Source organism: Hydra vulgaris, chromosome 12, assembly GCF_038396675.1.
Source record: "Hydra vulgaris chromosome 12, alternate assembly HydraT2T_AEP".
In the NCBI taxonomy this organism is placed as follows: Eukaryota; Metazoa; Cnidaria; class Hydrozoa; order Anthoathecata; family Hydridae; genus Hydra; species Hydra vulgaris.
Window position 1 is genome coordinate 29,181,677 of NC_088931.1, and position 15,451 is coordinate 29,197,127.

General features: G+C 27.5%; 1 protein-coding gene across 1 annotated transcript in view; it reads right to left on the reverse strand.

Moving 5' to 3' along the window:
• Nucleotides 1–15,451, reverse strand: part of LOC100209153 (fibroblast growth factor receptor 3) — an 87,580-nt gene that overhangs the window by 36,058 nt on the left and 36,071 nt on the right. The window contains exon 7 of the mRNA XM_065812839.1: nt 12,723–12,858. Within this exon, the coding sequence (XP_065668911.1) occupies nt 12,723–12,858 (136 nt within the window). The remainder of the gene's footprint in view (nt 1–12,722; nt 12,859–15,451) is intronic.

Consider the following 15,451-nt stretch of genomic DNA (forward strand, 5'->3'; position numbering starts at 1 on the left):
TACATATATATATATATATATATATATATATATATATATATATATATATATATATATATATATATATATATATATATATATATATGTATATATATATATATATATATATATATATATAAAATACTATATACAATTGCCCTTACAGAAATATGCCATGGAACGCCATGGTTATTCCATGGAAAACCCAAGGAATTCTATGATTAAACCATAGTTTTCCCATGGAAAATGAAAATTCCATGGAATTTTCATGGGTAAATTTCCATGAAAATTAAAATCCTATGGAACTTCCATGGTTGAACCTAACTAAAAAACATACTCACAAAGTTGGAGAAACAATAATCTTGTTTAAAAAATAATGAAAAAAGAAGATCTGCTAATACTTAGCAGAAAAAACCTTTAAAACAGTCTTTTGGGTATACCAAATTTGAAAAACATATATGACATAAAAAATCAAAAATAAAAACATAATCCACTGAAGATAAACTTGAAGATTTGATGTTTTTGGAAGACTTGGTTGAAGAAAGCTCATATTTTGGACAGAGAGTATTAACTTTAGTAGAAAGGTTGAACTTTACAACTAACAATTTTAGCTAATATTTTTAGTAAGTATTTCAGTTAAATCGAAAAAAAAAAAAAAAAGGATTTCAATTAAATTTTTTTATGCTTGCAGGCAGAAGAGAGTAACAAAAAGATAAAAAGAAAAAAGAAAGTGCAATCAATGGAGTCTAATTATAAAAATGAACTTAGTTCTAATACAAAGTAGCAGCAGAAATTCCAATAGATGTGTCTTAAGGTGTGTTGATTTTTTTTTTGTTCAATTTCAAAAACGGCAAGGTTACATTTTATGAAGATTTTTATCAAGATTCCGAATCTGCAAAAAAAAAAAAAAATGTCTTTGCTGGGTGGGTCAGCGTTGTTTTGAACGGAAAAATGACTAAAATGTGACTAATTAACAGGGCAAAACTATAAATAAAAAAAAAAAAAATTTTAAAGTTTTTGATTAGCTCAATAATTATTATGTTGAATTTTATAAAAATTGATTATTTGGTTCAAAAAGTCATAAAAATAAACACAGATATAGAGTTTTTGTAAAGGGTATTTTTACAAAAATCAAGCACTTTTTTCATATTTTTAGACAAAGAATGTTACAGTAAAGTGTGCTGTTTTTTTCCAGTTTTTATCAAACTTTAAAAGTAAGGGGAGTTCATTCATTTCATTTTTGTGGGGAATGTTAAAATACAATATTGCTTGTTGGGGGAAGGGGGGGGGGAGACAATTAGTTTTCAACAAAAAAATTACTAAAAAATGAATAATTAAAGAAAAAAAATTATTAATAAAAATTTTTTTTTTTCAATTATTTGATGAACTCAATATAATGAACTTTATGAAAATGTAATATTTTGTTAAAAAGTCAAAAAACAAAAACACATAATGGGGGCTTTTGTAAAGATTGTTTTTAGAAAATTTGATTTTTTAATATTTTAAACAATGAATGTTATTGTAGGGTGTGCTGTCTTTTCTAAAACTAATAATAAGTCAAACACTCGTGTTATAACAAACAGTATATTATATACTAATACATTTTATAATACATATTATATAATACTGATATCTTTATTAAAATTTACATATAATTAACAATTAATAGTTTATAAATTTTATTTAAAAATTGTGAGTCCAACTAAGTTATATTTAGCATTGTTTGTGTTCATAAAACCCCAACTGATTTCTGGTGCTCTTATATATCCAATTCGCTTCTCGTGGGAATTTGTTTTGGCTCAAGGAATTCGATTGGAATAAAATAGGTCAAGGTCCCTCTAATACAAACATGCAAACAAAATTATTGAAAAAGTAACTTTAAGTGAACCACTTATTGTTTTGCCAGACAAAATATTTTATGAATTTTTGGCTGATCAGACATACAAATACAGAATTTTAACAGCAATAAGATCTGGAGTGTTATCTGAAAATTTAAAAAACCTTGAAATAGGACCTGTTTCTCATTCTAGATGGCTTATTACAGCCAACCGTTTTTGTAGATTGTGGGTTTCAATTCATTATCTAACAGAAAAAAAACTTAGAAACATTTAATTATTGAATTTACAGTTGGTTTTTTTTTTTGCTGGTTTCAAATAATGGTAAAACATTCCTGGTTTAATTAAAATAATTGAAAAAAAAAACTTTTTTTTTAATTTTTAATTTTTTCTCTTTAATTATTCCTATTTTAGTCATTTTTTCTAAGGTTGTTCACGGAAGAAAAAGTCGAATTTTTGATTAAAAAAAAGTTTTCGAAACTCTATTTTTGTTTCAGTAAGTTCGAAACAATTTCAAAATAATTAATTTTGGATCGAAATGATTTTTTCATTTCGAGATAAAATTTGTTTCAAAATATTTTTGTGATTTCAAAATTCTGGAAATAATACTAAAACAATACCAAAACAATTTTTTACTTTCGAAATTCTAAAATTTGCTTTAAAATATTTTTGCAGAGATTAGAACCCCACAGGTTCTTTTAAAGGGATTAGAACCCTCAGGATAAGATAGGGGGTTAATATTTTGTGGCATTTTGTGGATAAGGGAGTAGGGGGATTTGAAAAGTTTTTTGCGTGACATAATTTGCGAATGACCATCTACATAGTGAAACATTTATATAAAATATTGGCCCTCTGAAAGTGAATAAAACCTACCTACAGCAAAAGCTACTTAAGTGTTTTTGTTTACAATTTAAATTGTAAATTTTGAACGTGAATTTTAAAAATGGTATTTGTTTGTAATAAAAATAAGTACTTTTGTATTATTGCTGAGAAACATTTTGTTAAAATTTTTTTAAAAGTCTAAAGCAATTTTTCACATAATTTTTTTTGTCAAAAAATTTTAAGTAAAAATATTATCTTTTCTAAAATCTCTATGAAAATACGCTTCTTTTGAAACCCAGGTTGACATACTTTTGAATAACTTTTTTTTCGACAATATAAGGGACTTTACCTTAAATACTAAAGATTTGAACCCAAATATCTTTACAACTTGACGTGATGGTGAAAAATGGTTTGCATATTTGAAATCAGCATATTTAATTTGTTTTAAAAAACCACCTAGTTAACAAGACGTGCACAATAAAATTTTATTTGTTTATCAGTGTTATCCTTAGAGCCCTAGTTAAAGAATGGAAAGGATCGGCATTGTATGCAAATATTTTCAATAATCACATACAAAGACTGCATAAAAAACAAACAAAAAAAAAACAACAACATATAACTATAAAGTTTTTTAAGTATAATAATTATTGTCATATGTTATGAGGTTGTTTAATAATGCAGGGCCATCAAGAAAAATCTTTAGACCATAAAAAAGCAGATGCCAAAAAGCATACAGAAAAAACCTTTTTTGGCGAGCCCTCGTTAAATGATCAGTCGTAAAACCAGAAATACAGAAGCTAACTAACAGTACTTTAGATTTAAATTAAGTGGGATATCGAAAAAAAAAATTTGTAATTTTGATTATTTATTATTTATTAAAATACTAAAGAATTGAAAAAATATGTTAATATAGTAAAAATAGAAAAAAAGTATGCAAAAATAGTGAAAGATGAAAATAATATTATTTGTACAAACACACACCCAATGAATCTTTCCCAACCTCTTTTCAGGCCTGGTTGTTTGTATATTATTTTTTAGACACTATGTTAGAACTAAGATTCGGCAAGTTACTCACTGTTACCATTATGCATTTACTCACTGTTAACTTAGGCGGAATTTAATTCTAGTTACCATACAGTTACCGGAAGTCGTTATGAAGCAACTTTCAGTATATTATAAGTTACTCTTGAGTTACTTTCAGTTGTTCCCAAGTTACAGCAGATACTGGTAATGGTAACTAATAGTAATTTTTTTGGAAGTTGCTGAAACCCTCAAACCCTTAATAGAACTTCAAAGTGTAAAAAAAAAAACATAGCTTTACTATATTTAAATTTTTAATTCAATATAAAAAAATAAAAAATAAAAAGGGGGGGAGGGGGAGGTTAATAAAAACTACATTCTATTCAACAGTCATATTTGCATTTTTTAACAAAATAAAATTAAAAAGATTTATAATGTTCAATCAAATAAAAAGATATTAGAAATACAAGTACTATTATTTGACTAAATTGACTTTCAGTTGATTAGTAGAAAATCCAAAGTCAATTAGATCGACTATTAAATTTATCAAAGTCAACTAATTTCGACTTTCGCCTAGTCGACTTTTAGTCGATTAAGCCGAGTTCAATAACAACACTAGTTTAAAAATTTTTTAATTTTAAATTTGCATAATGTAAGTTTAAACTTTAGATTTAGAATTTACAAAAAAGTTTGTGCGCTTTTCCTAAATGATATAATTATGATGTTTTAAAGTTATAATATGCAATTCCTTTAAGGCTTCAAACGCATGTATATGAAATCATTGTTGCAATGCAAACGGCTAATTACTCTCTAGTGGTTATTTAAATGAGATTTACAACAATTTCAAACAATTATATTTATACCTTAGCAATCTTTTTGTTACGTAACTCTAAAATGTAACTAAAGTAAGAATAATCTCCTCAAATCGCTCGGTAACCTTAGTGAAGTAACATGTATAACAAATTTACTAATAACATAAGTTACTAATTTATTAATATTTGTTGTATGCGTACGAGTAAAAAAACAACTTGCTTTTTAGTTTGAATAAACATGTCAAAAACAAATAAATCTGTTATTAAGAAAGGAATAAGAAAAAGAACTTTGTATGGTCTATTTCGAAATATGTCGTTTGGACATTTCGAAATAGACCAGACAATGGATCGACAACCAAAATAGACCAGACGAACCGACAGACAATCGAAATAGACCAATCAAACAAAAAGTAACATATGTTATAAGATTCTACCTTACAACAGTTCGACCAGTTCAATACGATTCCATTTATCAATTGGCCATTGCATTAATTCAAAAATATCTAAAAAATCAACAATTTTACTCAATGATGACGATATATCCGATATTGAGAGTGGTAATGAGAATGGTTTTGAAGAGACTGGTCATAAAAAATTAAACAAGTTATTGGTGAACTTTATTGTTAGTACTGATCAGCCGATTTAATAATACGTCATCCAGACTTTGTAAATTTAGTGAGTTAAGCAAAAGCTACAAAATGCCATGCATAAATATGGTGAGCAAGAAATTAATTCCATTAATTACAGACAATTTAAAATCAATTTTAATGCTAGAATTGAAGGGATGTCATTTCATTACAATTACTTGTGATGGTTGGTCATCATTGAGTAAAAACAGCTACCTCGGTGTGACTTGTCATTTTATTGACAAAAATATGATTCTGGTTGACCAAAACCTGGATCTTAGGTTTATGTCTGAAGTAAAAACAGCTAAAGATTTATTTAATACGTTTAACGAAATCTTCAGTGAATGGACAATCAGTAATAAGATTTTTGCACTAGTTACTGACTCAGGTGCAAACATTTTCTCTGCAGTAAATAAAATGCTCTTAAGATTCCATGTGCTGGTCATCGTTTGAACCATGTGGTTAACGATCTTCTAAACACAAGAGATATAAAAGTAACAAAATTAAAAAATGGGTCAAAGCGTTACAAAGTAAAAGATAACAACGGTAATGGAAAATTAATTAATAAAGAAATTACAAAAATTGAAGTTAAAGAAGTTGAAAAAATTAACGAAAGAAAATTGGAAATCGCCAAGGTAATTTCATCCTGCAGGCACATTGTTGGTTCTTTTAAGCATTTGGAGAAACACTTCGATATGAAACTAAAATAAAGTTAGTACAGGATATAGCTATTCGCTGGAATAGCCAATTTGATATGATTGTATCTATATTAAATTGATATGATTGAATCTATATTAACTAATAAAACTGCGTTGGATATGATAAGCATCGAATACCAAAATATAAAAGACTATCTTCCCACTGCTAATGAATTTAAGGTGCTGGAGGATTAATGCAATTTGTTACACCCAATTAAAGAGCTAACAAAACTTTTTAGCGGAAAGAAATATGTTACAGTAACACTTCTGTTTCCAACATTGTATTCTCTACTAAATGAAATACTTGAATCGCAACCCATTTTTACAGAACTAGTTAAGACTTTTCAAAAGGAATTATTAAGGTCTCTAAAAACGCGTTTTAAATACATTTTTGCTAATGATTTTTTCTTAGCAGTTACTTTTCTTGATTTCAAATTTCATAAATTTGAGTTTATCAAAAATGATATCTATAGATGTGAATGCATTACAAAGACAAAAATGTTTATAAAAACATTTTATGAAATGCATCTAAAAGAATCTGAAAAAATTGATATAACAATTGAAATCAATTGTTTAAACTCATTAACACTTTAAACTCATTAAACAGCTTCACTGACAATACCATAAAAACATTTCAGCAATAGTCAACGCCACCGTTTGCAAATACTACTACTTTAATTAACAACAAAAGACGAAAGCCAATCAACTTAATTGAACTAGTAACAGATAAATCATATTGTAATTTAATTGAAAACAATGATAAACTTGAAAAAGAAATAAATGATTACAATCTGCAATACTTTCAGAACTACGAAAATACTGCAATCAAATTTTTCCAAGCTAATCAAAAATTGTTCCTGGTTTTGACACAAATTGCACGGGTAATATTCTCAGTTCCAGCGACATCGGTGCCATCAGAATGCTTATTTAGTTCAACCTGTTTAATAGATACGGAGCTACAGAACCGGCTTGCGCCGAACATATTGAATCAGTTAGTTTTTATTAAAGAAAACAAATAATAAAAAACATTTCTTTATCAAATAGTGTTTTGCTAAAAGAGTTCGAATTGAACTGAAATTTGTTTTCACTTATAGTTCTTAGTAACTTAAAACTCTTGTATTCTTTTTTGTTTGCCTGATGAACTTTTTTACAAACAGCTTAACTAATGACGAATTGTTTTCTTTCCAGTCTTTATTTTCTTTTCCAGTCTGGAAAAGAAAATAAAGACTGGAAAGAAAACACCAGTATTCAATCATTGAGCTGCCACCAGAGCAGGCGCTAGTAGGTGTCACGTGGTGGGGTGCAATTAAAACTTTTGCTAAGTAAAAAATAAGGTCCTTGTTTTTTGAAATTCGACAACTGACTGGCCTAAAAGGGTCTACATTTGCCGACTTCTTTAAAAGGGTAAGGTTGAATTCTTGTTTTTTTTCGGAATTAATTTCACATTTCGAAATTCTTTTTTTCTTTTTCTAAATTAATTTCACCTTTCAAAACACTTGTTTTCTTTCGAAATTTATTTCACTTTTCAAAATCCACTTTTTTTTTGAAGTTAATTTCACTTTTCGAAATTCTGTTTTTTCTTTCGAAATTAATTTTACTTTTTGAAGTCCAATTTTTTATTTCAAAATTATTTTTAAATTTTGAAATTCCTTTTTTATTTCCGGAATTAATTTAGCTAGTTTTATTATTTTCATAAGTTTTTAGAGATTTCGAAAATAAAGAAGTATTTCAGTAACTTTTAATTGAGAATTTTCAAAATTAGCAAATCGATAATGAACCCTAATTTTTTCGTTGAGACCTAAGCATTTCCCCAACAAGCAATATTGTATTTTTATTTATTTTTTCAGATTCAGATTCCCTACAACATTCCCCACAAAATGAACTCCCCTTACTTTTAAAATTTGATAAAAACTGGAAAAAAACAACACACTTTACCGTAACATTTTTTGTCTAAAATATGAAAAAAGTGCCTGATTTTTGTAAAAATACCTTTCACAAAAACTCTATATCTGTGTTTATTCTTATGACTTTTTAAACAAAATAATCAATTCTCTTGAAATTCAACAACAATTATTGAGTTAATCAAAAATTTTAGAATTTTTTTTTTTATTTATAGTTTTGCCCTGTTAATTAGTCACATTTTAGTCATTTTTCCATTCAAAACAACGCTGCCCCACCCAGCAAGACATTATTCTTTTTTTACAGATTCGGAATCTTGATAAAAATCTTCATAAAAAGTAACCTTGCCGTTTTTGAAATTAATAAAACAAAAATCTACACAGCCTACTGGGAACACTGCTATTATGGCTACAATAAGTGATGTTTTACCAAATGTTAAGCAGAAGTGACAAGTAACATTCTGAATGAAGCTGCTGTTGATCTTAGAGATATAGATTGTAGTAAATCTGGCTGGACATTTTTAAATGAAAACAAAGTGAAGTAAGACATTTATAACGAGGTAGAAATAAAAATACTAAAACTGAAAAAGACCTAATAAGTTTAGTTTTTTTATAAGATGAGTTTTGTTTCCTTATTTTAGCTTCCGCGATTAAACAGGAAAAAAGATAAAAGATAGAAACAAAGTTGGCAATTTTTCGCCAACTTCAAACACTTTAAGATCAGCAGTTAGGTCAGCATTGCCAAATGCCGACCCTAATTCTGAGGGCTAATATATATATATATATATATATATATATATATATATATATATATATATATATATATATATATATGTGTATACATATATATATATGTGTATACATATATATATATACATATATATATATATATATATATATATATATATATATATATATATATATATATATATATATATATATATATATATATATATATATATATATATATATTTATGACCTCAGACCTCAGTGGAAAAACCAGCACTGTCACATTTTAAATGTTTTGAGAATGTTTTTGATCCTTAATAAAAGTCTTTATATAAAGCAAAAAAAAAAAAGAAGGAATTTTTAATAAAAATTATAAAAATTTTATTTTTAATTAAACTTTAAATAAACGATTTTTTTTTTCTCATCTTTAATTTTCTTTTTCCTCAAAACTTTTTAAAAGTGACAACGCTGGTTTTTCTACTGAGGTCTTCATATATATAACCCTCCGAAATAGGGTCACAGCATTTGGCAATGCTGACCTAACTGCCAACCTCAAAGTGTTTGAGGTTGATATTTCTATGTTTTATGGTAACCCCTTTGTTTCAAATTTATTTGCCAACCTCTAACAGTCTGAGCTCGGCAATTTATTGCTGATCCCATTTTCCCTAATTTTGAGGGTTGTAACCCGCCTTCACTCCAATGTAAGTCACAAAATGAAGCCTGCGCAAAATAAGAATTTTTTGGTAAAAAAATGTTAAACATGTTGATGTTTTTTCAGTTATTTATTAAAAAATTCTCATATGATATAATTTTAACATGGGTGGCAAAACTTCAGGTTTAAAGCTGTTTCTTTTTTAAATGAAAAGTTAAAAAATCTAATTTAGCATGTACTAAAAAAAATTTATTTGATTACCAGTGTTTGTATTTGTGGTCGGCAAAATTTCGCCGACCTCATTTCTATGTTTTATATATATATATAAATATATATATATATATATGTATATATATATTATTACTATTATTATTAGAAATAAAATGTTTTATAAAACAGTTGAAAAAATTTGTTTAGAAGATTAAATCAATCAAGAAAACTATTCAAAATAATAACTATATATAACTATATATATATATATATATATATATATATATATATATATATATATATATATATATATATATATATATATTAGGGATATGACTTTTTAATTTTTTTTCAAATAAAATGTTTCCTGTATCATAAATCGATGAACTTTTACCTAAAATCATGAAAAAAGGCTCAAATAGCTTTCTGCAACAAAAAAAGGTCACCCCCAAAATAAAAATTTGATTTACCATTTTTATACATTCATTTTTGACCGATGTTTTAATCTTAAGCTTAATTCTCAGCTTAATTCTATTTATTTCATTATTTTGTTATGAATTTATAAATATAACGCCACACGTTACCATGGCAACGAAACGGCCGTGTGCCGGCAAATACTTGGAATTGTTATGTGATGACGTCATTGTGTTACCACGGTGATAAGACGACTGTAACAGACTGTAGAAGATTATAGAACTTAGTAGAACATTCTGGAAGCTCTAAATAATTATATAAGCGAGCTGCTGTCAGAGCTCAGTGTTGATAATGTGAATAGTTCTATGAAGTACTCTGCATGTAACTGAGCTAATAAGGAACTACTGTAGCGAACTAAAGACGCTGTAAGTGTACGAAGTATAAGTAGTTGTAGCATTATCGTTAGGATACGGACTGGATTATCGAACTGTTATCAACATTGACTGGATTATCGAACTATAATTGGATTACTATACAGTTAAAGTATTTTATTAATTAAACGACTTTATTAAACGGATATTTACGCTCAGCTATCCGTAAAGTCGTAACAATATTATATGATGTCTCACAAGAAAAGTCATGCCACAGTAACAAAGAACAAGAAGACTTGGACTAAAAATTTGGTGAGATTTCAAGAGTCACACAGAAGAAGAGGAAGCGTGGCTGTAGAAGAACATTCACTCGATGAAAAATCCAGAATACCACTTCAATTGCAGATCGTAGGAAGATACCAGTTTCTCGGAGCATATGTTAAAGGAAGAAAAGAACGAATAGACCAAATTTCTAAGGAAATTACAAAATTGTGAGACAATAAACTGAATTTTCCACGTGTGTCTGATCAAGTGATAAGAGCAAAGCTTATGAAGGTGCTGAAGGTCTATGATGAATGTGTCAAGCGTGGAAAATATGATGTTCTCAATGCATTATTTGACATCACGAAAGTGAATGGCCAGTGGTTATCCTCGGAAGATAAACGTCTATACCACCTACAAAAAGAAAGTAAAGGACAGGTGGGGTACTCAACAGGACAAGTGGCAAGTAAAGAAACCATTCACCCTTCCAAGAGAAGGAAAGTCCAGTCTGGAACAGCAATACCTTCCACATCACAAGTCCTGTCTACCACAGACAGTGGTACTGAATCTGAAAACTGCAAAAGTAAGAGTGAAGATGATGAAGACGACGACGGTGATAAAGACGATGATGAGGACACTCAGAAAAAAACTAGAAAGCACTACAAAAGTAAATTTGCTGTAAGTATGGTTACATCAAGTGGAGTTTCTACAAAGAAAGCTGCTAAAATATGCAATGTATTATCACAACAAGGTATTGATATTCCAACTCCAAGTCAATCAGCAATTTACAAGTCCATATTCAAAGAGGCAGGTAAATTAAAAAAAGAAATGATACAACAACTTAAAATGAAACAGTGGTCCTTACACTTTGACGGCAAATGAATAGATGATAAGGAATATCAGGTAGTTGTACTTCAGAATGAAAGAACTGACGTGAAACTTGATGCACTGCGTTTAAAAGATGGCAAAGCTGAAACTGTTGCTGAAAAAATTGCCAAACTTATTGATGAATACAATTTGTGGAATTCAATTAAGATGATCATTACTGATACAACAAACGTCAATACTGGGAAGAGAAATGGAGTTGTTGTGAAGTTGCAACGTATGTTTAAATTAAAGGGTGTCACAATACCACAATTTATCGGTTGTCAGCATCACGTACTAGACAGGATTCTCCGTCTGGTGATGGACGAAGAACTTGGGGGTGATACCAAATCTCCAAACATTGAATACCCATTTGTGTCTGAACTGTTGAATAAGTATGATGAACTGAAGGATAAGTTTGTGAATGGAACTGTAGAAATTCTTGATAAATCAGGGTGGAGAGACGATATGAAGTTTTTGTACCATTTAACAAGAGTGTTTAGGTTCTATGAAGAACAAAGAAACTTCCCTCTGATTCACTTTCAGAACATTCCTAATATGAGCAATGCCAGATGGAACTCAAGAGCCATTCTCGCCATTCTGGCGTTCATTCTTATGCCTGAAGCGAGAAAGAATTTGGAGAAGGTTTGCAGGTTCATTTCATATGAGTGGGCAGAACATTGGTTTAGTAGTCAAAAGTACAATGACAATGACTTCAAGAATTTATCTGATGTATTGAAGCCTTACAAAAAGGCATTGCAGTCATTCAAAAATCACTGGAAGAAAGAGCCATCCGTCATCGACATACCACAAAGTAATCAGATAGCTGAACGTGCAATCAAGGTGATGCAAGACCTGTATGCTTCCTGCAGAAAAAAAGACAAACTGCAACTTCGATTCATTCTAAGTAATAAGCGCTAGACTCTTTATAAGACGTGAGCATCATGTGACCCATGTACTAAACACAGTAGGCCTATAGACACAGACAGTTATGTATATTGTTGTACTAGACGCTTTGATACTGTTAATTTTGTAATACTTGTATAATTATATATCACATAATGTTTTTTGTTATATCACAGTACATGTTGCATAAATAAATAAAATAACAACAGGAGTACGACTCTTACAACATCTTCAGCCTTTAATATTCCTTTACTGTACAAAAGTGTACCTATTGAAAATTCGATTTTTTGGTTTTGGGGTGACCTTTTTTCAAAATATGTCAAAATGAAACATCTATTCGTTCTTTTTACATAAAAGTTCATTGAATTACGATACAGGCCTAGTAGGTTGCAAAAAAGTCATATCCCTAATATATATATATATATATGTATATATATATATATATATATATATATATATATATATATATATATATATATATGTATATATATATATATATATATATATATATATATATATATATATATATATATATATATATATATATATATATATATATATATATATATATATATATATATATATATATATATATAATCATTAGAAATGTTAAGTAAAACCATACCACTCCTCATCAATGCAACCTGGTAAGTATCTTCAGATCGACCATTTGTAGCTATACATTTATATATCATGTTTGTTGTTGACTTTTTGCTAATTATGTAACTAAAATTTGTAGGTGTCTCACTATTTGGAGTTTGCTAAAAGTAAAAAGTGCTAAGCTTAATAAACACTTTGTAACAGACAGGTCAATAAGTCTTAACCTTTAATAAATACTACTAGCGCCTTTAATAAAATATTTGTATAATATCTCAATACAAGCAACTATTAAAAAAATATGTCAAAATTTAATGGCAATCTGACCTTTAGTTAAAAAGTTGGCTCAAGTGATTTTTGTTGTTTTAGAAACATTTAAAGATTTGTTTTAGAAATTTAAAACAACTTTGTGTGTTGTTATTTAATAGAAATAGTTTTTTAATATAAAAAAATTTTCACATCAACTTTTATTATACTTAAATGTTAAGCTGAGTATTGAATCTTATCCAGACTCTACTCAATAACTACAAATGAAGGTTTGCTGATTTCAAACAATCAGCTCTTATCATCCAAATGAGGCTGTCAATCTTGAAAACATAGAAAAATCTTAAAAATAATATGAGCAATTGCAAAGGAAATTTGCAAGAGATTGCTGACACCTTAAAGTTATCAATGTCTTTACTATTATACACAATCATTTAATTTACTAAAAGAATTTGAGTATAATTTGTATTGACCTTAAACACGGATAATCAACAACAGATATTAAATTAAAGCATTTGAAGAATGAAATTTCCAAAAAAAAAATCACATTTGAAATGAAAAGAAATCTTGTTTCACCAAAACAATGCAAAGTGCTATGAATCACAGCAAGCAAAGGAAAAAATACATGAATCAAGCCTTAATATATTATTATATCCAATAATATACTGTTTACATATTCCAATAATAAACTGTTTTACAAAGACAACATTGAAACGTTAAAAGCCATTAAAATGATTATACTTACACCAAAGGAAACTATATTGGTGAACAAAAGATGTTTAATAAAGGAAGTTTTTAACAAAAAAATGTTGCTTTACTATTTAGGCCCAAGACTTTTTAATTCATGTGTTAGTTAAGATTTGAAATAGCTGTAAATTAAGGAGACTGGTTTAAATAACAGTATATTAAGGAGACTAGTTTTTAGTCGTTGAACTAGCAGATCCCAATAAAAACTACACTTCAAATGTTTACTCGATTTTATAACTTCTTTTATTAATTAAAAGCTGTTCACGCTGTAAACAAAAACAGAAAAAATTCAAGTATTAAATATTCAAATGAAATTTATCATAAAATTAGGTTAATAAAGTTTTAGACCTTGGTTCCAAAAGTTCTTTAAAACTATGAGCTATACATTAAATAAAGACTTATCTAACCCAAACTTTAAAAATAACATGAAATGCTTAATGAATGGTTTATCAATTTGTTTTGCATATTACTATAATTTTTAATTTATACAAAATATATAATTTTTATATATAATTTTATATATATAGTTATATATAATTTTTATATAATTTTTGATTTATACAATATAATACATAATTATGTATAATTTTTGATTTATACAAAACAAATTAAGTTTTCAAACTTAGTTTCCATCTTTTCCACTTTTAACAAAATAAAATGTAATATAACAAGATGTAATATAAGTAACAACAAACTTTAGGAAGAATATGGAAATAGATAGCAGCAAGAACTAATAGTGGATAATTATGCTCTTTAATTAAAAAAGAGTAATAATTAATAATTATTGAAAAAATGAACAATGATTAGTTGTCCTCCTCTAGAAGGTCTTAAGAATGGTTTTAGGAGTTGCGATGTCTGACACTTATATTAACCCCTGTATATTACCATGTATGTTTAATATGCTATTATATTTATCAAGACAAAAGCTAGAACTATGATAACAGACAACCACAACAACAAAGCTATGAATTTCAATACTTAAGCAGGTAGCATTGCACAGATAATTTATTTTTAAACATTTTTATCTTAAACATATAGTATAAATTCAATCAAATGACAATTTGTAAGCAAGACTATAAGAAACAATTTTAGTTCATTTAGCAATTAAAAAATTAAGTGGTTTATTATAGATTATACTAATAAGACTAATAAATTTTATTCATAACTATTTATTTTTAAGTCTTGGATTTTAATTTGATCTGCTTTGATTAAGAAATTTATAGTTTGTTTATAAGATATACAAAATATACTTTTTCATAAATTGGCATCTGTTTTTTAATTGTTGTAAACATATTTTTAAAGATGAAAAACACTATAAATTAGGTTTTACAACAAGAAAGTTGTAAAACCTAATTTATATCTCAATTAACACCTTAACTAAGTTCAAAAAAGTCATTAGTAAAGAATAGCAAAATACAACAAGCTTTAGAAAAATAATAAAATACAACAGAATTAAGAAGTCATACAACAAGTTTTTTAAAGTACTTTAAAGTAGTAAGTGACTGGGTTTTAAATTTGACTGGGAAAAAATACCCAGGGCCTGGTTTGTGACTGGTGTTGCATAAACATTAATACAGTCTAAAGTTTTTATTTTTTCAAAATTTGTGTTTTAGTTTATATACAATATGATATATTTTACATACATCACACATCCATCTGATCATCAACTTTTCTTTTGGCAAATAATACACTAATTAAATACTAAAGTTTAAAGAAATATGTAAAGATATTGTATGCCAGCATTTA